Source organism: Berghia stephanieae, chromosome 4 (genome assembly GCF_034508935.2).
Source record: "Berghia stephanieae isolate SIO BIC M18660-M18661 chromosome 4, UCSD_Bste_1.3, whole genome shotgun sequence".
Lineage (NCBI taxonomy): Eukaryota > Metazoa > Mollusca > Gastropoda > Nudibranchia > Aeolidiidae > Berghia > Berghia stephanieae.
Genome location: NC_088363.1, coordinates 84,684,328 through 84,709,378, shown reverse-complemented (window position 1 = coordinate 84,709,378; position 25,051 = coordinate 84,684,328). Strand labels below are relative to the sequence as shown.

Below are 25,051 nucleotides of genomic sequence, written 5' to 3'. Positions count from 1 at the left end.
TCTCTCTCTCTCTCTCTCTCTCTCTCTCTCTCTCTCTCTCTCTCTCTCTCCTTATATAAACCATGATAAGAGAGCAATAATATATCATTTGGCAAAATATAGAGGAACAGCAATAATGATATAAGAGATACAGGTTCTCGTAAAACCCTACATACATCTTGATGCATTTACCTGACAGCAAGAGAAAACACTTTTTATGAATTGAGGTGCTTAGTTCTTAGATAACTATAATGTATTTTTGCTACATATCTGACATTCTCCAAGTTTTATGTGTATGAATGTATGTGACGCAAATTCCACAGCAACATTCATTTCATTTTTATTTTTGTGATGAATAAAGCATTATTACAATTATCATCATCATCATTTCTTATCATCGTCGTCACAATAGCCGCAAAACCCTAAAAAGAGACAAACAAACATCATCATCACTGGTTTTTGAGAACACATTGCTATGCTACTCTATAAAATTATCATTATCATCTTCGTCAAATGCTTTTGGCAACAATAAATTATTGAGAGGTTTATATGAATGTCTTTTTTAATGTTCCCTTTTTTATTCCTCAGTTGATGGTGATTTGAGTATTTCTAAATTACTCTTCCTTCATACCCGAGCCTACAAAAAGGATGCAGGAACGTTAATTGCCAGTGGCCCACGAGCACACATTCATGTGTGGAATGTATTTCAAGGGGGCAGTCTCATGGCTCAGTTCAAAGGGGTGAGTAGAGCTAGTCCTTCACAGTCATACTACTCTTTCAGCCAGAGGTAATCCTGGATTTTAAGATAAGACGCTACCAGTCTCTGTCACACCAAACAGACCCAACTACCCAATCACTGCTGAGTGGACAGAGAGGTCCCAATAAAATCCCAACTGCAATTGATACTGTTCCCTTTCCTTGTAAAGTGATGCTTTACTAGCTAAACTATTGGGACCCCTCACATGAAGGATACATTTATTACATGCAATCCATTGATATTGATAACATTGGTTAGATATGTTGTGTTTATTTGAAGGGGGGGGGGGGGGGTGTGATTCATGAATTATGTCAATTAGAATAGGATCTGTGAGTGAACCTTTTTTACTTTTGTTATAAATGAAATTTTGTGAAGCGCATTGAGCATGGTGAATGCGTGGTAATTCGCTATAGATTACTTTTATTATATGACCCCCCTCCCCCACACATGCACCATTGCATGCATACATACAACATTACGAATGTACGTAATCAGTAGCCCAGTTACTTGTTGTACTTTATCATCTTTTACCCAGAATTTATCTGGAGTTCTGTAATGTTAAATGAAAGTGATATTGATTTGTGAATAGAACGCTGGTCTACAACAAAGCATTTTACACAGGGTCAAACAGGCCCAGATACCTTATTATTGATTGATGGTCATTGGGGGGGGGGGGGGGGTCGAGTTGAGTTTTCTCACTTGTGCCGGCCTGAATTGATCATCAGCCACGGCCCCTGCTTATTTTCTTGCCTCAATAAATGCTGGTCATCAGTAAAGATCACCCAAGCTCGCTCTTTTACGCCCCATAGACATAAGAATCTGCCCATACATCCTGTTACTAAAATATTTATGCCACTTTATGATTCAATATGTAACCTGTTCATTTCTTATTCATTGTCCTCACATTAGGGCTGAAATTTATTAAGATAGTTCATTAGAAAATATAAGAAAATGGAATTCATTGCCAGATCTTGTCATCAACAAACTTGATCAGACGATTGATCTTAAAATGACCCCTGAACTATCCATTGTTTCATTTCGTTCTGCTATATTATCACTACAGATTGGCAGTCATGAGCCTACATGCCTTTGTACTCTTATACACCAACGACTGCAGACCATCCTTTGAAAATTGTTTTATAGTGAAATATGCAGATGATAATGATACTGCTATTCTTGGCTTATTAAAAGATAAAGTTACCGAAAAGAATTATTTCAAACAAATAAATATATTCACCTATTGGTGTAAACAAAATCAGCTTGAATTAAATGTTGAAAAAACGAAAGAACAGGTGTTTGGTGTAAAAAATAAAAACGACTTAAAGTGTTTGGCGATCGGTAAAGATCATGTTGAGATAGTTGACTATTTAAAATATTTAGGAATAACCATTGATAGTTCCCTTAATTTCTCTCAACATATTAATATAATATCTAAGAAAGTTGCCCAAAGATTATACATCCTAAGGAAATTGAGAACATTTCAAGTAAGGAAGAAAACTATGTTAAGAGTTTATGACTCATTGATTAAAAGTGTAATTGCGTTTGGCTGCACCATATGGTTTGGAGGATGCCGACTTAAAGATAAATCAAAAATTTCAAAATCTATCAAAGAGGCATCAAAAATAATAAACCATCCTCTTGATGGAGTAGAAAGAATTCATGGAAAAGCAATAGAAAGGAAAGCATTCTCAATTACCAACAATAAAAAAACATATTTTATACCATGAATTTAGTCTTTTACCATCTGGGAGAAGGTTTTGTCAGATTAAATGTAGAACTAACAAGTATAAATCAACGTTCGTTCCATCAGCAATAAAAATTTTGAATATTTCATATGGTACAGAAAAACCAAGGATTGATTCGTTGACTGATTAACTGATTAATTTATTTAATGTAAGATTAACTGACCAATTAATTGATAATGATGATAATTTTTGGTGTCGAATTGCCACAATCGTAACAAATTGAAAACGAAATGAATATGTTTATGTTGTGTATATCGCACGTGTGAAAGAAAGAGAGGAAAAGAGAGAGAGAGAGAGAGAGAGAGAGAGAGAGAGAGAGAGAGAGAGAGAGAGAGAGAGAGAGAGAGAGAGAGAGAGAATAAGAGAGAGAGAGAGAGAGAGAGAGAGAGAGAGAGAGAGAGAGAGAGAGAGAGAGAAAATAAGTAGGAGTGAAATATCTGTTCAATGGTACAGTTATCGTTTAACGTTATAACAAGTGTAACTAAATGACAAATTGCCATATTTATGGACAATAAAGATCTATTATTATTTATTATTATTATTATTATTATTATTATTATTATTATTATTATTATTATTATTATTATTATTATTATCAACACTTAGATTATGCAGGAATGATTTTTGTAGTTTTCTCTGAATAATTTTTTAAAAATTAAGTGTTCAATTATTTTCTAATTTTAAAAAAATACTCTTTACCTTTGCTTACATTTTCTATCTATTTAGACGTCTATCATTTATTTTGCAGTCCAAATTGGCCAGTGGAATGGTGTCTTTCCTAGTAAGTAACAAAAACAACAGCCTGTTATATACAAGTGACAGCCTAGGTTTCATCTACGTATGGAACATTGCAGATTATTGTCTCACTGGACCTGCTGACGAGCCTCCCGAGTGTAAGTAACTGAAATATGTTTAAGACAATATTTTGTTTGTCTAAAAATTGTTTAAATGCTTATTATGCTACATTTCTCGTCCTATTTTAAATATACGTAATTGCATCAGCAGGAGATGGAAACAAATTGTAGAGCCCTCAGAGTATGAGGTGTTTACCATTAATAAGCTAGCTCTATATAATTGCAGTCCTTTGGTTGGACAATCATAATTACAATAAAAGAAAGACGTAAGAGTATATTTTATCAAGAATTACAATGAATAAAGGTATTGCAGGCTAGATATCATGGAGAATTTTCAGTTTAATATTTTGTCATTTGCATTCTCTTCTCATAAATTCTGATGCTTAAGACAGACAATCGTAGATGAAATAGTTTTGTTAAAAACTAGTCCTTCCATTAGTTTTGTTACATATGCTTTATCCTTTCCCACTCCAATTTTACATTGTTGATAAATGTCAATCAATTTATTTTACAATCAGTTTGATTATTTTCTATTTTTGTTCTCAGTGATTCATCAATGGCGTGGTCATATTGAGAGCGTTACCAGCATGGATTTAGTCGAATCAAGCAACGTCCTGATCACTGCATCAAATGATTGTACCACAAGATTGTGGACCACTGAGGGACATTACATTGGTGAGCCATTGTTCAATGCAGGAAAATATAAGATTCCTTCCCATAGAGCTGGAGTTTATCCACATGATTATTCCATTTCCGTACGGATATTAATTAGAGCTTGATATTCTTGAATAGAGTGCTTATTTTTCATATTGTAAATGAAAAGCAAACTATGATATTGGTACCAGGAAATTATTTAAAAATTAGTCGCACAATTGCTAAGTCAAGTCTCACAAGATTACAGATGAAGGGCAGAGACCAATAACTTGCAAAATGTCTGATTCCATGAGCAAACTAACTCAGCTTACTTTGATTATGCATGTCAGGATGGTTTTATTTTGCACTTTTAATGATGCAAAGATTAGACGAAAGCGCCTTTTGACAACCATTCAAGAAGTTTAAAAGATTTGTGATAAGGGATATTTACATGGAAATGATTAGACAGATACATCTTGCACTGAGGGTCCAGAGCTAAATTTGGAAAATAATGGAGTGACAAGTGAATGGATACGTTTCAAATCTGAGATAGGTTTAATTTTTTTTTCAGGTCACCGCTGTAGTTTAACTTCAATTCCATGTTCCCCAGATTCCAAACAATTCTCTGATTACCTTTGTTTTATCTCTGACCATCTTTTGATTTCATTTTTTTTTTATATTGAAAAAATCATATTTATCTATAGCAATGTGAAAATATTTTAAAGTTTCACTTCTAAATTTTAAAAGTACCAAAAAAGATGACTCAGTTTTAGTTTACCAAATTTTGGCTCCAAATATTTTATTTTTATTATTTCACACACAAAGATCAATTTTCTAAATAATTTGTCTTTAAGTGCAAGTAAAATCATGACATACTTTGTAATGGCAGGTACACTAGGCCAGCCTGACCCATGGGATCTCCACAATCCAGCCACGTTCCAACACCCAATGGTGCCTTATGATGTACTTGTTGACCCGATGAGTTTGCCCTCGCATCCGCTCTTCTTGGAGAAACAGACCACCATGGAAATAATACACCAGGACTCAGAAAAGACTGATGAAGAAGATAAGGTTGGTGATAAGCTAAATGACAAGCAGCTGAGGAACACTATTATGGTAAAGTGGAACTCGGATACAATAGGGATAGTGGGACTAGCACAAAATCCTTGTTGTAGCCGAGTCCCATTATATCTGTGCATACGACATTTGAAGGGAAGTATACTGAGGGAAATTTTTAAAAATAACAACCCCCCCCCCCCACAAGGAACACATTCGAGTTACCTCCCTAAGTTAATAAATTGGACAACGTGACTGTGACTTCCATTCCTGTACCCCCCCCCCCCCCCCTCTGCCACTTTCTTCAGGCCACAATTCGGGTTGTAACAATGCAATGGTTAATTCTATCTTCATCCTTTACTCTGCTTTTCACCCATTCCAACAGCACCACTGACAGCCATGAAGTGGTGTGCACTATAAAGCTCATGTAGCGCACTGTCCGTGTTATACTGAATATGATGTAGTATAGTAGTATGTAGCCTAAACACAAACATGCACATGTATGTATTCTGGAAATAGGCCTAGCCGACCTCTCAGTTGCCTTTAGCTTACCTGAACCTAATGTGGGCTAATGTATTGTATTTTGAGTTAAGTGTTTCAGCACCCCTGTTAAAACCAATTAGGCTCTTAAAAGTCCCTGCTATAGCCGGTGAGTTTTACTAAAGACAAAGGAGAAAAGATTGGGGATTAAAAAATAACCATGTTACAACTGGGCTCCTGTTATATCCGGACCTGTTATACATGGGACACTATATCTATCTACAACTTTAATCAAGAGGCTGTGCAATTGTATCACATAATAAGCAGATTAGAAAATTTATTTTTGCCGATATAGAATATTGAAAAAAAATTGCGTTCTTAACAAAAATGATTTGGAAAGCTAATGTTCAAGACATATAAAGTGGCTTTGCTATTGCATATAATTACACTGAAGATAAACTGTGTTAAGATAAACTCTTGCTTACAATAAACTCTGAGGCTGGTCCCGATTTTTCTGCTCTAAATCGTTAGTAATTTAAAATGTTTAAGATAAACTCCGCCTGTGAGCTTGTCCGGATAAGATTAACTCATCAATCTGGATCTGCACAACTAGGAGTCTCTCAATCATCCCTCCACCCCCATCTCCTATCTTTTAGTCTCCTCATCGCGCAATACATTCACTTGCTGCAATCAAGAAACAAGACCGGCTATATTAATCGAGTGTGAAGGGTGTGCAAAGATTCACTGAAATACACAAAGCATGTCACCACATGACGCACACAATCACATGAATATGTGGGTTTGTGCTTTGTCATAGCACATGTGGGTTTGTGCTTTGTCATAACACACTAGAGGCCTTTGTCTATCATGCGCATTCACGCAATGCACATCTCCACTGTGAAGTGGTTGCTTGCACCCCCTCCCCATTTAACCCTCTCTAGGCTAGTTTCAAGGGTTTGCCAATCGGTAATAGGAACAAAACCACTGGAACTCATTGCGCAATTAACTTTGACTTGGTGACGAGTGGTGATAGCATTTCAACTCGCCCATTGTTTTTTTTCATTCTCTCTCTGCCTTTCCAAGCATTTAGATCATCTCATGCCTGTTGCATGGGAAAGATAACTCTAACGACAAATAATAGTCAGAAAAAGAGTCACTCTTAGTTTAGTTTAGCCAAGCTTAAAAGGAAGTGGGCTGTCTTTTTGATGAATTTATTAAAGGAGGATGACTAATAGTTTAAACACGTTTGTGTCTCTGAAGGGTTTTCCCCTTGAGTTTTCGATAAGATAAACATCGATAAGATAAACTTTTTTTCTTGTCCCTGGGAGCTTAATTTAAGCGGACTGCAGTGTAAGTTTAAATCAAAATCAAGAAATCTTTGCTAACTACCAAGCCTAAATCAAGCATTTTAAGTCGTGGGGTTTAAGATTTCTATGTTAATGTTAATGCTTTAATCAAGCGTTTAAAGCCATGGATTTTAAGATTTCCATTTAATGTTAATGGGATGCTGTCAATACCTTTAGTTATGCATTTAAAACCATGGATTTTAAGAAGTCTATCTAAATGTAATGCCTTTAATCAAGCGTATAGGTTAATGGGTTTTAAGATTTTTATCTTCATGTTGTTAATGCTAATCATCCATCAAGTATAATTTGTTGTACTGGATACCAAATAGCTTCTTTACCAATCCTACTTTTTTTATCTGTATCTTTTGCATTCCAGAACCAAAGACCTGTTTCCCCTGTGGTGACATATAGCAGCAAGCCTGCATATGTGGTAGATGATGATATGATCAACAATATGTTGGCAAGCAGGCCTTTTGACTATGGCACTGGAAAAAGGTGAATTTGGGGAATCTTTTATAACTTTGATATTATCTATTTCAGAAATCTAGTCATTCAGAACCTTAAAACCCAAGGTACAACTTCTCCCATTGGTGAAGCTTTAAATGGACATGACAATTGTGTACTATCCTTTGGATAGGATTCTAGACTATCAAAGTAATTCCCACGAGATCTATCACAACCAGTTACCCAATCACTGCTACTTGGACAGTGGGGTCAGAAGAAAATACAAAAACTAAAACATAGAAAAAAACCAACAAAAAACAAACTCCCCAAAAATCTCAATTGCATCCGTGACTGAAATCAGTGAAATTATAAAAATCATCCAATGAGAAGTTGTGTCACACATAGGAAAAGCTGTTATTGAGCACCGTCAAACGGTACATTCTTTCCAAGCTGGTCAAAGCTGACTGTGGCCTATTGAGCACCGTCAAACATAAATTCTTTCCAAGCTGTCCAAAGCTGATTGTGGCCAGTTTTCATGTTGTTTCCTCACAGTAGTAATTCAAACATGGACACAGATGTTCTCAAATCATCAGTGTTCATTACATCTACCATTTGGAAAATGTAGCAAACCACACACTAAGAGATGCTCTCTATTTCTTGATATTCTGAACTCAGCATCTATGTCTTGGTCTAATTAATTAAGGGAACAAGACTGTCTATCAGAAAAAAAATTCCGTCAAATGAGGAATCCATTTAGGACACTAACATCCTGTAGCTTTCAGTACAGTAATAAGGTGGCTGGCAATAAGCATTGATGGAGTACATTGATGGAAGGATAAGATAAAGGATGATATGAAAGAACTGGGCCTGGAGGAAGATGATGCGCTGAACCGAGATGTGGCATTCATTATGGCAACCCTGCAAAATGCGGGATAAGCTGAAAGAAGAAGAAGAAGAGTATGAGTATGAGTTCATCATAGAGGGCCGGTGGCCCGTTGATGGTCTTTGGATCGGTCTCCACCAACTTGTGGAGGTCGAAAGGCTGGTTTCAAGAGGAGTACATTGATGGAGCATGGCGTTCAACAGCATTCTCTATGTCGGGTCAATCACCCTCTCCAAAGCTTTGGTGGCTGACAGTGCAACTTTTAAAAGTATAGTCTTGAGAAGTGTTCTCATTCTCATTGTGGCTGTCCATTCAAACAATTTTCAATGAGAGGAAAAAAGTTGTTATAATGAGGATGGGATGAAAATATACATCTACTTCACAACTGTCATAAAGATTAGAAAGTCTTTTGAAAGTAAGCATGCCCAGGTGTTGTTGAAGTTCAACATTACAAAAAATCAATGAATTTTCACAGATGCCACATCGGTCAAGTGACATAGTAGAGTCACAACCTAGTGAAAAAAACTCTAGTTATTTCACATTCGTGTAAAAGTTTATTTTTCTTCACAGTTGGTAAGATTGACATCTTTGAAAAACATTTGGTCGATTGGAATTCCAATTCAACCACTTGAAGGTCAACCAGAGGTCATTAAAGTTCAAATGAAGTCAACTACATTTAACAATTAATTAATTACTCGTTAATCTCTCATGATTGGTATTATGTACCTCTGTCTTGGTTGAATTTTGATGTTCTCTCAGACCAGACACTCATTTAGATTGCTTTTGTTTCTACTTCTTTATAACTAGTGTCCTTGCTTTTGTTTCCACTTCTTTTCAACTAGTGTCCTTATGGATTGCTCTTGTTTTAACGATTTGCCTTGTTTCATTTTATAATGGGCGATTATTACTGCAGTCATTAATTTCTATGCATTGACAACACTATTAAAGTTATCTTCTTTTTGTTTACTGATCTAATACCAGCACCTAAACACAAAAGAAACTGAATGAACAAAGTACATTTGTAATGTCAATTCTGAATTTGCTTTTGTCATTTTCAGGCTCCGTTTTACAAAGAACAAGAAAGTAAAAGTAGACTGGGGAGGTCCTAGCGAATACCAAATGCTGCACTGTTATCCATTGGACATCACCCCTCAACCAACCCCGCCTACATTCAAAGTCAACAAAGAGGACCCTTTTGATTTTTACATTGACTGAACCATGATGAAAATGTACTCAGTGTAATACTGGTTCATGGAATAGGAATTCTGTTGTTTGTACATTATTTCTGTCAACAAATACTACAAGATGCACTTTTAAGAAAATGTAAATGAAGTATTTATGTGTGAAACCTCTTTATACCATCAACCTTGCTCACTACCATTGTAATGATGAGGCCAAACAGTGCCAATTTCATAATATATTTATTCTATCATATTATGCTGCCAGTGCTTTTATTGCTAAGTTTGGCCAGGTCTAAAATGAGATACAATGCAACCTCTGTATAACAACACCCCTGAATAAAGACAACCCCTGGTCCCATTTTGTTTGCTATATATTTTTGTTCTAAAAGGGACCCTTTGTAAAGCGCTTTGAGCATGTTTAGTGGATATTGCGCTATATAAAAGCTCAAGTTAAGTTAAGTTGAAAGCAAGGTGGCTTTAGTAGTGTCAAATAGAATAAAAACTGGGAGTTTTAAAGATTTCATTAAATCTGAAGTTTTGCTTGATCCAAGGTCATTGTATCCGGGGTGCACTGAAACTGTAAGAATCGACACTGATTAATTTTAAACGAACAAAACTTAATGTAGAGAAATGTGTGTTTAATTTATCTTTAAAACTTGTAAGGCCTCTTAAATGATTGCATGTTAAGAGCACTAAACATGTGTATTTATTTATTTAATATATTTATGTGTGTGTGTGTGTGTGTGTGTGTGTGTCTGTATGTTAGTGTGTGTGTTTGTAAATGAGCTTGTAGATCTGCATGAGTAATGCATGTAACAGTAAATTTCAGATTAAAATTTAAGTGATACAAGAGTTTGGTATGAGTAGTAAGTAAAATTAATTTACTCATCTCTCGAACTTGAAACCCATAGTGCTTTAAAATATGAGCTTTCGAGATAAACATGTTGTTATATAATTGTAATTCATTTTTGTACAGTTTTTACGTTGTTGCCATAACGAAATTAATTTTTATTCATATACATACTTTTATAGAAGTTTTATGTATTTTGATTGTTGATTCTCTGGTGTATCACTGGTGCAAGTGGTGGACGTAGCTATAAAATTCTTTTAAATTCGTTACCAATGCTTTAAGATATTCGAATATTACAATGTAGCAAAAGCAATGTATTATGCATTTAAACTGTTTTTACTTACTCTCTCCATTAGGAAACGAATTAAAAACGAATGTGAAAAAGCAACAATTTAATTACAATATGATAAATAAAAACCAACGGTGAAAAGGAGAATTGCTTAAGTCATATTGCAAGTATCCTCTTTAGAATGAGGTTGAATAAACAATGTTATATTTTCTATATGCTATTTTTTCTGATATCTGATGGAAAGATGTCCTTTGCATTTCATCGATTACCAAAGGTACTTAGTATAAGTTAAAAATGCAAGTGTGAGAGTGAAAGATGGGAAAAAAATTATTAGACATTAAAATACTGTTACAAAATATGAACGTTCACCTTGATTGAACAAGTGACAATTAAATAATCAACTTGACAAAACAAAAAGGATAGTCTGTTGTTTTAATAAGAGTATTTATAAATTCTGTACAAAATATGAGTGTGATATTTTGTTTGAGTGTGATGCGCTCATGAAAAATATGGAAAAATAAACAATCTATATTTAAAAAAATATACAAGGAATGAGAGTTTGTTATTTTATTCTTTATTCCTAGAAATAATGGGCAAAACACATACACAGGCACATACATTCTCATAAACTTGTTTCAATGGGGATTCCAACACTATTATAAGTCATGAATTTGTCACTAGTCCTCTATTACATCACCCCACATATTCGTTCTCTTTTCTGAAAATAGAAAAAAAAATAGAAAAAAAATCAGCATAATGATCGGGCAATGCTTGAATATTCCCAATAAATTGTATAACAAAACAATCTGGGTCGGGTTCCTGACCTCCCATAGTGGGCAGGGAGGTACTTACTGTGTCTTCTGTTTTCTAACTTGCTTTCTGTCTTTGTCTTGGAATGAGATTACTTGGTTTTGTCCTGGTCCTGGCACCTTAACACATGATGACCTTCAAAAGCTAAGAACACTTGCACTCGACAGAGATTTATGGAAACAAAATACTAACTGGATATTGGCAATGGACTGAGACCCACACATTGTTCACGGCAAGCGTCCATAAAGACAGCGCAGCCATATTAATTCATTATTAAGCAATTCCAGATAAAGCTCTAGTTGTGATGATGATGTGGAGCTGGAGGTTGTAGTAGCAATGGTAGTGATGATGCGATAGTAGTTGTTGTAATAGCAGTGGTACTAAGGTAGTGATGATGATCTGGTGAGGGTGGTTGTAGTCATAGTGGTAGTGATGATATAGTGGTTGAGGTTTTATTAGTTGTGGTAGTAAGGATGATGTGGTGGTGATGGATGTTGTAGTAGTAGTGGCAGTGGTAGTTGTGGTTGTAGTAGGAAGTAGTAATGGTTGGTAGTGATGATGATGATGTGTTGGTGGTTGTAGTAGTGGTAGTGATGATGATGATGCGTGGGTGGTGGTTGTAGTAGTATTGATAGTGATCATGATGTGGTGCTGATGGTGATTGTAGTAGTGGTGGTAGTAGTGATGATAATATGACGGTGGTGGTTGTAGTTGTAATGGTAGTGATGGTGATGTGGTGTAGTGTTTGTAGTAATGGTGGGGATGTTGATGTGTGGGTATAAAAAGCAACAAGATACTAATTTACTAGTCACATATGATTGGACCCTTGCATTATTAGTCAGTCACTGATCAAGAAGGGACTGAAGCGGTTTGCAAGCACCTTCACTCAATACAGTGACACAAAAATAAAGATTGTTAATTTAAAGATCATGAAATAAAATATCAATCAACAAATGTAGATGGATCATAAAAAAGCAGTATATTTTGGACTCTTTTCCAACTTACTTAAAATTTAAATTAAATTAAATTGAGCGGCTATGTGGTCTAGTGGTATGACACTAGCTTTCGGATCGGAAGGTCCTGGGTTCGAGTCTCGCGCTCGGCGCATAGTTGAGTCATTGGAAAAGGCTCTTTACTCACTTTCTCTCACCATACTCAGGTGTAAAATGAGTACCTGGCCGTTAACAGCGCTGTCTTTGTCCGAAAAATTGTAATATCGCCTAACAGGCGTTATGTTCCGTCCTACATGTTAAATGTTGCTGTTGACCAGGGACCCCTTGTAAAGCGCTTCTAGCACATTTAGTGGATATTGCCCTATATAAAGCTCAATTTTTTTTGGATTTTTTTTTTTTGAGCTTTTATATAGAGCAATATCCACTAAATGTGCTCAAAGCGCTTTACAAGGGGTCCCTGGCCAACAGCAACATTTAAGATGGGACATGACACCTGTTAGGCGCCTGATACAATTTTATTTCGGACAGAAACAACACTGTTAACGGTCAGGTACTCATTTTACACTTGAGTAAGGTGAGAGAATGTAAGTAAAGAGCCTTTTCCAAGGACTCAACTATGCACCGAGCGAGGCTCAAACCCAAGACCTTCCGATCCGAAAGCGAGTGTCATACCACAGACCTGATAGCCGCACATACTTTAAATAAAATTTTTCTATACAAAAGACTTACTTTTGGGAGGAGCTTGGGAGGGTGGGTCCTCCATTGGCGAAGGCTCTTGATTGGGGGATGGCCTTCTGTCTGGCCACGTCTTTTGGGGCATAAATGGACTGTCCTTATATGAAGGTGTGCCAGGCTCTTGAGGGGGAGTTTGCTTAGACAGTCTGTCTTTGTATTCATTACGGTTCTTTTGCCTCAAGTCATCATATGTTATTATTATTTTCTGCTCTGAGTCATCTGGTAATTTGACTGTTACACAAGTAAAAACATGTGGAATGAGATGAGAAAATGTCTTTGAAACATAAATGGCAAAGATGATTGTCCCAGGACTTGCATTAAAATAAAAATTAAAGTTTGTTTTTTTAAAACATGACGTCAATGGCCAAATGTTTGTCTATGATTACAATATATTAAACATAAACTCATATTGAAGACCTCATTTTATGTTGTTTATTTTTCCGAACCATATTCCACATCAGGACTCTATCTTTAAGCTATTTAAAGAAAATTTTATTCATCAATCTCTATGAGAAAAATGATGAGCATCACTCTGGGTTTATGTAATAACGGCAATGCAATGAGCTGGGGTGAGATGACTTGCTCAAGGCTACAAAACATAATGGGTGAGATATCAACCCAATACTTGTGGGTTACAAGTAAAGACAATATTGCATAGCCTGTTTTTTTGTTTTTGTTTCTGGGGGTTTTACGGCCCTTAAGGTCATTACACTACCAGCAAAAAGGGGAGAAAAGGGATTATTAAAATTTTTTTAGATTTGCATTTAAAAGCACCCGAGAAAAAGTAAGACAAAAAGTAATTTCAAATATGGAGCAGAATTAGATTCCAAGAGCAATCGATCCATGTGCTTAGTTGGAGATTACCTCAGAGTCCCATCCAGATACATGCACAAGATGCTGCCATGAGGAGAACACTCATATACTTACAAAATATCATATTCCAAAACAAGAAAAAAGTATAACAGCACATAACAAAGAGATGATTTTAAAGAATAAAAATATCTCCCCAAAAATACTACATAGTTGACTGTTTCTCCCGAAGCAAGGACTCTCTGGCCAAGGCTTGGACAAAACAGGACAAGGACAGAAAGAAATCTGGAAAAGAAAAAAAAAGAGATATAGGGAAAAGAATTCAGCACGAGTAACCTCCCTGCTCACTCCGATTGCTCAGCCATGTGGTCCCAATATCATGACAAAGACTTGGACTATAGATATGTTGAATGATTTGATGACAGGGATAAAAAGGTATAAAGATTCATTATATTATATTCTAATTCTTTGGGGTGATGCAAACGGCATAGATGTGTAGAATAGACCTTGGACATAGTGTGGAAGATAGTTGAGACATCTCCCCCCCCCCCCCTACTTTTCTCATGAGACAAAGAGCTTTTAAGAACCCACTGGAATGTATAATGCTCACCCTCATTGTCCATGGATGGTCTTTGTGAGTCATTCAACCCGTCATAGGACCTTGGATCTGTCGGGTATGTAATTCCAGTCGACTGATCATCACCACCGTCAGCAGTTGGAGTTTTATTTGAGTAGAAATCCTGCCTGTTACTGAAAGATGGGAAGAAATAGGTGTAAACTACCTAAGTGGTGACTTTTGACCTTTTATTTTGAGTAACAAAAGGAAACCACGTCAGTGCATTAAGACTGCAAAAACTAAAATGCAGTGCATTTTGTGCAACAAATACCACTTAAAATTTCCTTACCCTTACACAGACCCTAATACAGAACGTTTTGGGCTCAACGTGCTCCTTCACCCAACTGTTTTAAATGTTTTTGTTGCTAGTTGAAAGTCGGAAATTGAGCTTGAAGCATTCCAACATGAATAGTTCGCTCTTATTTGAAGATGTTATATTAATTTTTGTTCAATACTTTTTTACAGTCCACAACTTCAAGCAACCAAGTATTCACTTTGACAGGTGTGATCCTGAAAGTTAACTTAACCTTGAAATGATAAAATATCTGTCCTTTTTTATTAACAGATGTCTTTTATATGTCATTTATGAATAGAAAAAGTAATAAAATTAAAGGATGACATTTTATCAATAGTAAATACCTCATGTCAGGTTGAGTACGTGCTTGATTTTTCTTGATGGTCATTGCCAAATTACTGTCGGGAATTTGCTCCAAAATCTTTTTTCTACACTCTGAGAGATAGGAGATTTTTCCTGTGATATATGCGAAGCCACCTGCAACTGTGTGGAAACAAAGTCAGATGTTATTGGATTGTCAATAAATGGGACCCACTGCATCGATTTGGTCCTTTTGTAGTTATGTATTATATGTAAGATGCCTGTAAATTAATGAAAACATCAATAAGTATGATTGTAATAGGAACACAAAACATGTCACTTTTATTAAATAATTTACTTCTTGAAGGATATTTGAGTTTAAAATGTAGGATCACTGAAATAAAATTTAATAAAGTAACATTTTGTCTTATCTAATGGAGGAAATATTATTTTCAAAATCCCAATAGTATAAAAAGTCGCAATTGATAATTCCAAGGTAGGCCAACGGTTTTGAAAGTATGTGAAGCTGGTTGGTCAGTGAGATAAATACCATGAAAGAGAAGGAGAGGAAGGAAAAAGAATGAGACAGTAAAACACACACACACACACACACACACACACACATATACACACCCACCCACACACAATCGAGGTAGATTGACAGATAGATAAATAGGAAAAAAAAAAAAAAAAGAGAGAGAGAGAGAGAGAGAGAGAGAGAGAGAGAGAGAGAGAGAGAGAGAGAGAGAGAGAGAGAGAGAGAGAGAGAGAGAGAGAGAGAGAGAGAGAGAGATAGAGATACAGAGAGAGAGAGAGTCTGTTTGTAAATTAAAGCATTGAGGAATTGCCTTTATAAATGTATCTATAAGTGTGTATGTGTGTGTGTGTGAAAAAAATAGGAGGGAGGGAGAGAGGGCGAACAAGAGAGATTGTAACAGTTATCAAGAAAGGGGAGGGGAGGCTGAGAAATGAATTGTAGAGAAAACGTTTTGTTTCAAAAGAAGTAAAATTTAGCAACTCATTGTCAATCAATTGGAAACAAATTGACCAATGAGGTTATTAATCCAAAAACTGGGACAAACAATTGTCATATTTATATCACTTCTTAACGTACAAATTTACATTTATAAAAGGATTTCGGTAAGTTGAATTGTATTAACATTTAATCAAATCTAAACCACTCACATACATACTTATTGTCTTTGGAATAGATCCAAACCTTGGATGACCGGCCACTTTTCCTAAAAATAAACAAGACAAAGTGTGCATTGTGTGAATACCAATTGAAAAAAAAAAGACGAAGCATATTACATGTTACAAATGAAAAATAAAAAACAAATAACATGTTTAGCTAAATTTCTGCTCCAGCCAATAATAAACACAAAAGTAGTTCAAAGGTTGTTATCTCGAGTTAGCAATCCCCACACCAACATGCTAGATGGTTGCAAATAAAGTTATTAACACTCTTCCCTGCACAAACGTATAACAGAGATGAAGGGAACATGAGTAATATCCCATGTATTAATTAATATAAATTCAGAAAAGAAAGAGGAGCTGGCGCTTATGATAACTTATTTATATTCGCTTAATACATCAGAGCTAACTCATGTCCAAATCATCTCTATGTTATTGTTATAGGTTTGTGCAGAGGAGAGAATTAAAAGCAATGGCATGCTTAATGTTTGTTATTGGTTTCACATGTGGGATGTAAGTAAAATGTTTTCAGTATAAATTTCAGTGTCAATGGCTGGATTTGTGATTAATAACGTTGGTGGTCCTCAAAGGTTTTGTATTTGTCGTCTTTTGTTGATGACAGTTTGATTTGTTGTTGCTTTTGTTTTCCTTTTCCCTGTCCGTTGATCTGAAAATAGCCTGATTTGCTTGGGAGATATAAATAAGTTGATAGTAGTAATGAAATAATATAAAGACCTGCAAAGACATGACTTTAATGACAAATAACAACTAAACATATGATTGTCATTTGTTGTATTGGCCAAGTCAACTCCTCCAAAAAAAAAAACAAAAAAAAAAAATCAAAACAAAAAAAAAAGAAAAAAAAAGAAACGATTTTACTATTCAATCAACTTATCCAACGTTCAAAATTTGTCAAAGCAATATTACATAAAAAGTATTAGCAATATAATCAAACACTTTACTTTAAGCAACAATCACTCCTTACCAGTCTTGACTAAGTATTGAACTCCCACAATGGCCCCACACGACAATGGCAAAGCTGTGAAATAAAAAATAATGATGAAATCAATAAATCAACAAAAATCAGACTTTTCTTTCTTTTCATAAATGTTTGAGAACTTATCTTGATTTATGGAAATTTTAAACTATTTTAATATGGGTTATGAAATTGAAAATGAATTGATTCTTAAAAAGACAAAAAAATATTAGAATTAAAATTAATTTCTGCAAAACTGCTTTCAGAATAAATATAACAATAAACACTTTTGATGAAAAAGTGCTCAATCACAACACTTTACAGTTAACACCATGTAAGTTGATGCCTCTTGTTTCTTTTCAACCAAATGAAGTGTTTTACCTTGTGAAGAGACATGAAGAGAGGAGGATCAAAAATTGAAATTGAGCAGATATGTAATTGTCAAACAGTTCTGAAGCTAGTGACAAAGTACAAACATAAATAATTCCTTCTCACCAAGAAGGAGAGAAACGAATTATGCACCAGACTTTCTTACTTATGTATTGCAACATATTATAAGGGGATGGGGTGTTTAAGGCAATGCATCGTCAAATAGACATGTTAACGAAGAGATGTCATGTAGCATTGAAAAAAGAGGGGAATGAGGTTTGTATTGATGAACTTGACGTTGCACCCCATAAAGGACTAGGTTAGTTTTTAATTACATACAATTTGTATTAATATTTTTACCTTACAATTCCTTAGGCTAATATACTAGTATGTATGATAACTTTTAACATTGGATTTTGTAAGATATGATTCACCAGATTTCTGAATACATATATAATTCCCCAATCATTTTGCCATCATTGTTTAAACGTTCGAATAGAATTTTTATTAATTATTTAATATGTACCTGCTATTTTCAATATGTGTGCATATGTGTGTGTGTGTGTGTGTTTGTGTGTATGTGCGTCCTTGTATAAATATATGTATGTGTGTGTGTGTGTGTGTGTGTGTGCGTGAGTGATTGTGTATGCCAATTTTTAGAATTATGTTTTACATCAGTGAAATTTGTGCTGTTTTGTCAACAGGATTCGGAACTTATACAAATAAACTGTTATTATTGTTATTGTTATTATCATTATTATTACTATTATTATTATTATTATTATTATTATTATTATTATTATTATTATTATTATTATTATTATTATTATTATTATTATTATTATTATTATTATTATTATTATTATTATTATTATCATTATTACGGACAGATCAGTGTTACTTACCTCGTTTAAAAAAACTTTCATTTTCACACTCTTTGAGCACCTTCCTTTCTTCTTCCGTCATTCTCTGAAATAAAGAAATGCAAAGTCAAGCAAAGGCTTAGGAATTTTCATTTACTTCTTGACTGTATAAAACTAAGATTAACAACTTGTCACTTAAGAGGGGAGGCTGGATTACAACCATGACCAAAAGGCATTAAAGCGGCTTCAGCATTAGCTAAGAAAATGCAAGATTATTGTCCAATGTCAACCTGTAAATCATCATTGATCAGGACCATGATACCAGTAATGGGAATTCCCGAAATCAATATTCTTGGTTTTCAACAAATAGGTTAAGGAGAAAGCGCCCCACATCACCCATTAAGTGCAAGACTGTCTATGTGTCTTCTTTGCAAGATGCCCACTAAATCCCGATCTGGAACCCAGACTTAGTGTGTGGTGTTAGTAAATGAGACAGACCTCTTATTTACCCCCCAAAAAGAAAAAACAACATTATTTCTCAATTTTTAAAATTCAGTGCTAATGCCCAGCTTCTCTGTCTCGATATTATTGGCAATGTAAATGTCACTGTTATTGATGCTCAGTCTCAATACCACTCAACAATAGTTAAGTTTTAGAAGATGCTATTGTTGCCAATGTGGAGTTGGATGAGGATAGTGCACCATTGGAACCAGTTTCCAGCTATGCCACTATAGTAGCTATCGAGACACTCCACTCTTTTGCACAGCAACTTCATGAGGGCACTTCCTTACTTGACGTCCTTACCAGTGCTGAGGAAAGGGGTCATAAATTTATTCCTGCTCTTCAGAGACAGACCACAATAAAAGACTTTTTAAATTCAAATAAAGTGAACAATCATACATTTCAAAATAAGCCCTTTTAAAGGCCATCAAATCATCCAGATTGACTTCCCAAGCTATTATCTCCCATTTTCTCATTTGTTTCCCTTTCATATTTTAAAATGATTGATACATCGACATGACACTTATATATTGACATTTTACCACAGTCCCGATGATGTCAATATATCCGTTCTTGAATGTATGACATTTTTTCTGAGATTTTTTATATACTCTGTTATTTCAGTCATTAGTTCTATTGTATTCACCTTGCTTGTTTGGTAACGGGATGCTATGGTAAGTTTTTGTTTGCTGGACTTTTAATGGGAGGGGCGACACCTGAAATATCGATTTTTGGGTCAAAATATAAAATTTCAGTTTTTTATTTATTATCAAAGAACAATCATTTTTTCACATATTTTCAGCACTTAGATGGTGATTTGGATAATATAAAGTTTGTAAATCGTCTTTCATAACCTTGGAAGTCGACATGAAAATACCAAACTTTTCAATTTTTTGTGAGAATTCAACTGAAAATAATAGGACTGAAAAGCATTATAATACATATCGATGTTGTAAATTTTGATATCGATAGTTTAGTCTACTCTTTGCCCGTCTATTTGACACGGTTTCAGTCTCATAAATATCAGAATATGGGCAGGGGAGGAGTTTAGAAACTGTTAGTCGCGAACAAAGATTGTGTGTCAAACAGCTGATAAGAGGTCAAGTTGTCAGGTAAATACAACGTGATCACGAATGGTGCGATCTGATTGGCTGACCTTGTTCTAGACCTCTGACTCCGCGCCAGGGATTGGATGTTGAGTCAGGGTGAAAGTTCGCCTCTCTTACTATTATATTTTACTACGATTTGTTTACCTTTCGATTGATCAGTTGTTTTATCAAATTTTGACACGTATTCACGTTAATTATCTCTAAATATTTCCAATTTTTACTGGATTATTATAACTATACCTAAAGTGACAAAAAAATCCAAACGTTGGCTACAGTTATTTGCTACAAAAGCCAAGAAAGCAAGAAAGTTATGATGGCTCATGGTTGACCCGTGACCACAAATCTTTGATTGGAATTTGGTGTGTGATAGTAGTATTATGATAAAGCGATTCCAAGCAATGCCACAGCGGAAAGAAATGAAATGGGCTATTCTTGCTGGTCTTTACCACGGTTATTACACCAATGACTTCCCTCAACATAGGTATTGTCCTCCTGAACCAGACTCCAGATGCTTTTATAAAAAAATATATTGCTGCCCATGTGTATCCTGTTGACACAAGCAGCGTGTAAATACACCTTTGAATTTTGATTTAATTCATGAGCACTTGAAGCCTGTATATGCTTTGTTGAAGTGTTGTGAGATGAAGACAACACAAAATCCAAACGAAAGGTTTCATAATTCTGTTTGGTCAAGATGCCATAAAACATACTTCCATTCCCTAAAAATAGTTGAGTTTGGTGCAGAGTATAATTTTGGTCCAACAGAAATAATATCCCTGAAAGTGTCTTTGGGCATCGGTGGACTGGGAGAACACTCCCAGATGTTGAGTCAGCAAGCAGAGTCAAAAAGACTTGACCAGAGCATAAGGGTTGCTCAACACAAAGAGAAAAAGAAGACGCAAAATGAAAGCTCAGACCCGTGAAAAAGCCCAGATGGAGGCAGAAAAAGAACACGGGGGACCCTCATACGGTGATGATATGTTTTGAGCTGGTTGTACCGTTTTGTCTTATTATTTTCATTCATTGTTATCTTTGATCTCGTTTTTCTCAAAATGACATTTTTTAACACTATTTTTTATCTTATTTTGTCATTTATGAATCAATTTGTTTAAAACTTTGCATGTCTAGAGCTATAGTGATTATCTAAAATCATACAGAAGGAATTTTAAATATCTTTATTATTTTTTGAAAAATTGACATTTTTATGTCAAAAAACATGATTTTTATCATACCGAAAAAATATAATTTTAAAAAATTTGTAAATAAAAATCTATTTAAAATATGTAAAAAATGCTCTGTACTTTTTAAAATAATATACAAATATACAACCATGCCAAATTTCAAGAAAATTCCATGGAAACTTATTGAGAAAGTAACTTTTTAAAATAGCACCCAGAGAAGAGTAAAATCCAAGATGGCGGCCGTCACCATGGCAACCGGACACGCCCACCGAAATAAATCACATGGTTCGAATCCATTGGTCATAGGCAATGTCCTAATATAAAAAGATATTGGATATAATCATTATTCTTGAAAATAGTTTCAGGTGTCGCCCCTCCCTTTAATGAGTTGTCATAATCTGTCCTTTTTAAGCAATGCATTTTGGAAATTTATATTTAGAGTTCTGATTATATCTGGGTTTTTGCTAGCTTTAACTTTTTGAATTTCTTTGTTTTCTTTACTTCTTGGTTCTTGTTACTCTTTTAATGCAATCAATGTGTTCAGTTTTGTCTACTTAAGGGGCGGTTTGGGTCTAATTATTAGGAAAATCCTTCAAAAATTTGATTTTGAGATTTTGGTGGAAAATGATATTTTATTCTCTTAGAAATAATATAAATGAAGTCGAATTTCTTAAAGTAGATTATAAAGGCATGAAAAACACAGTCGAAAATGGTACAGGTAGTAAGAAATGTGTGAAAAACGGGAAGCCATTTTGCTATTTTCCCAATTTGTAATTTTCCTAAGTGTATGGGAAACTATGTCAAACGTTTCTCAGAATCTATGCAATGAAAGATATGTGAATTTTAAATTATAATCCTAAATCTGAATTTTTTACATCAATTTTGTCATAACATTTTGATTCTCAACTTTCAAGATATGAAGTGAATAGAAAAGTGCCAGAAGACAATAGAGAATAAAAAATTTTTTCGCGGCGGTGGTGGGGTTTGAACCTGCGACCTTATTGGTACGACAACTCCGCCTGGCAGGTGAGAGCGTGGCTCTACCGTGTGAGCTATCCACGAACACAAAAATATTCGTTTCAAACCCAAAGTCATTACTAGATCCCTCTCTCACCCACTTCTTGAGACCGCCGATTCGTTCGTACACCACCATCGCGAATAATTTTGACCAGCAGTTAAGCTTAATAGCCAATATTCTCAACACAAACATATAACATAGAAACGATTGAGACATTGAGTATGCTCCGGTGTATGGGGTGAATTTTTAATTCAGAAAAATTTTTTTATTCTCTATTGTCTTCTGGCACTTTTCTATTCACTTCATATCTTGTTGTTACCAACATAAGTGCCTGCTCCACTCACTTTTCTGAATTATAGATTCTCAACTTTGTAATGTTCTAATAAAAATTCCATTAGCTAAAGCCGTAAAATCTCTCTATGGTGACACACTATGGTCCAATGTTGACAAGAGGGAAGAATATGGAGGTCATTCCTTCATTAGTTTTTGTGGAACGTTTGCCACCAGATTGTTATATTTTTTTTATGTCAGACCCCCAAAATAGATTGCAAACTGGGTATCAACACAGATAATTAAAATTTTTCACCATAAATGTTGTTTTTTAACCTATATTGATGATACAGAATGATTAAAATTGCCCAATATAGGTAATTAAATTTTTTTTAGAAAAGACCCAAACAGCCCCTTAATGATAGGGGATTACAGTACAGCTCGATTACAACGCCTCGATGCAAAGGGAGCTCAACTACAACAGGAAATTTTTTAATCCCCATTCTACGACCTATAAAACTCATATAACCCATGCATGGCTATATAACGTGGTAATATTTCATGAAACATGGCTACAATGTTGCAAGTTGAATATACATTTGACACGAGTGAAACGATCTACTCAGGAAGAAAAGAGGAAAGCACACACGGCATACATAACTTATTGGGAACTGAGAACAGAGTGAGGGTGGGCAAGCAGTTGCTATTGTGTGTACTACTATCGAAGTACGACAATGCAACAAAAGGCTAGTAGAGGCATGTGACTGATCAATCAACAAATTGATACACTTAAGCCTTCTAATGTGTGTATAGAGTGAGAGATGTTCGACTCATGATTGATTAAGTAACTATGCCAAACAAGAAGTGAGTGATGGGTGATCAACTCTGAAGTCTGAGGCTGTCTTTTCTTATCATCTGGCTACATTGACCTTACGCAAGTCCTCCCCCCCACCTCTTTTTTTTTTTTTTTTTTGAGCGAGTCTATTCTTTTCTCCTTTTTGTTTGGCCTTTTGTTCCGTTTCTGAGCATGAATTTCTTAAAATTGTTTTTATTTTTAAAAAGAATTATAGTTTTTTTCTCCTCTATCTGACCATATGGTCGCTCTCTGAATATTTCTGTTTGTTTGCTTTTTAATTATTTATTATTTTTAGACACTTTTTGAGATCGGAGTGGGGACGAATATGACAATTTGCTACAAACTAGAAAGGAACCAAGAGAGAGAGATAAGAGAGAGAGAGAGAGAGAGAGAGAGAGAGAGAGAGAGAGAGAGAGAGAGAGAGAGTTAAAAAAAAAAAAAACAGGTGGGGGGGGGGGGGGAGGATGGATGGGACATTTATCCCTTGCAACGGTCTGTAAAAAGAAGACGGAATTTTTTTTTAAAAAAAGGGGGGGGGGGGGGGGGGGGCGGAACCAGGATTTGAACCCACAACGTCGATTCTGGTAAAACTTCCAGGGCAGACGACTAAACCATTCGGCCATGACACCCACTTCGAAGTCGTCGCATATTGTGTATATTTAGTAACAACTGATTTAATGTTGGTTAATTTCATGTTTTTATAGATACTTTATTAACTTTCCTTATTTCTTTGTGCATTTGGAAACATTCCATATTCTGGAATGTGGATAATTGTTTAAAAGAGCGGACTTTCAAATATGTGTCTGGGAATAACGAATTTTCATTATCCCTAGACAGGTGTCTGTGGATAATGACAGCGCTTTTAACTTTTATTTTAAATCCCAGAAATAAGTGATCACCTCATATGCAGTAACTAAATAGAGATGAAAAAAAAAACGAAGGTCAGACTCGAAGGCTGGCCTTGAGCACAAGTTAGATTGTTTAGATAATAGATAGACAGACGTCTAGCTAGACGTTTACTACTTATACTTTATACTTATAGATATTGGAGTATTAGCCCCCCCTCCCCCCGATGAAAATCACTATCATTATAAATTCGTGTAGAGTACAAACTTATCCCCCAAAACGGTATCAAACTGAATCAATTTACTCTCTTGTCTCACTTACAATAGGTGTTTGAGTTTGCTCCGACTCGGATGATGTCCGAGTCTGAGCATTTGAATTATTTTGCCCTGATGCCATCTCTAGTTATTAAGAGCTCTTGTACATTAGTTGAATTGTCTTCAACGTGCAAAGGGCACCACAAGGAGGTAGAACAATGAGGTTTCTGGGTTGAATAATAATCTATTAGTCTAGTTAAATAATCAGCTCTAGTATCTAAATCAAAATGTTGGCAAGGTGAAAGTGAAAGAACTCTTGCAAAAGCGATGTAAACATTCGTTATTTTATAGTATCGCAAATTGGCTGCACATCGGTGGTGTGTATAATATTATATGCAAATTTGAGATGATTTATTGCTTGATAGAAAAAAATTAAAACAATAAATTTCATAAGATATCTCATAGAAATATCATTTCTGAGATTCCAAAATGTGAAAAATTGTTTGTAAACACACTAGTTTCTTTATTCCCGTTCGAATGCCAACAATTCTTCGCATATTTTCCAGTTATACTTTTGCTTTTTTAGGCTGCATCGTCT

General features: G+C 35.1%; 2 protein-coding genes across 5 annotated transcripts in view; one reads left to right on the top strand and one right to left on the bottom strand.

The window, feature by feature from the left end:
- The window catches only part of LOC144971438 (cilia- and flagella-associated protein 337-like), a 42,856-nt gene extending 31,818 nt beyond the window's left edge, over positions 1–11,038 (top strand). For all 3 annotated transcript variants that reach the window (XM_078912348.1, XM_078912349.1, XM_078912347.1), the window contains 6 exons: positions 568–719; positions 3,230–3,374; positions 3,882–4,010; positions 4,858–5,039; positions 7,227–7,345; positions 9,236–11,038. In XM_078912348.1, coding sequence (XP_078768474.1) covers positions 568–719; positions 3,230–3,374; positions 3,882–4,010; positions 4,858–5,039; positions 7,227–7,345; positions 9,236–9,392 — 884 coding nt within the window. In that variant the 3' untranslated portion in view covers positions 9,393–11,038. The remainder of the gene's footprint in view (positions 1–567; positions 720–3,229; positions 3,375–3,881; positions 4,011–4,857; positions 5,040–7,226; positions 7,346–9,235) is intronic.
- LOC144971440 (OCIA domain-containing protein 1-like) lies at positions 4,895–24,746 on the bottom strand. Of its 2 annotated transcripts, XR_013645135.1 has the most exons (9): positions 24,521–24,746; positions 18,461–18,524; positions 17,196–17,249; positions 16,210–16,257; positions 15,061–15,199; positions 14,416–14,555; positions 12,990–13,226; positions 11,116–11,215; positions 4,895–5,022 (listed from the first exon to the last, which is right to left on the bottom strand). XR_013645135.1 is itself a non-coding variant. In XM_078912350.1 (8 exons), exons 1-8 carry the CDS (start codon positions 24,593–24,595, stop codon positions 11,175–11,177), a joined length of 798 nt encoding a protein of 265 aa, XP_078768476.1. In that variant the 5' UTR covers positions 24,596–24,746; the 3' UTR covers positions 11,056–11,174. The 2 variants fall into 2 exon arrangements, 1 of the variants encoding a protein (XP_078768476.1); XM_078912350.1 differs by lacking the exon at positions 4,895–5,022 and having other exon boundaries at positions 11,056–11,215.
- Positions 24,747–25,051: the final 305 nt, after the last annotated feature.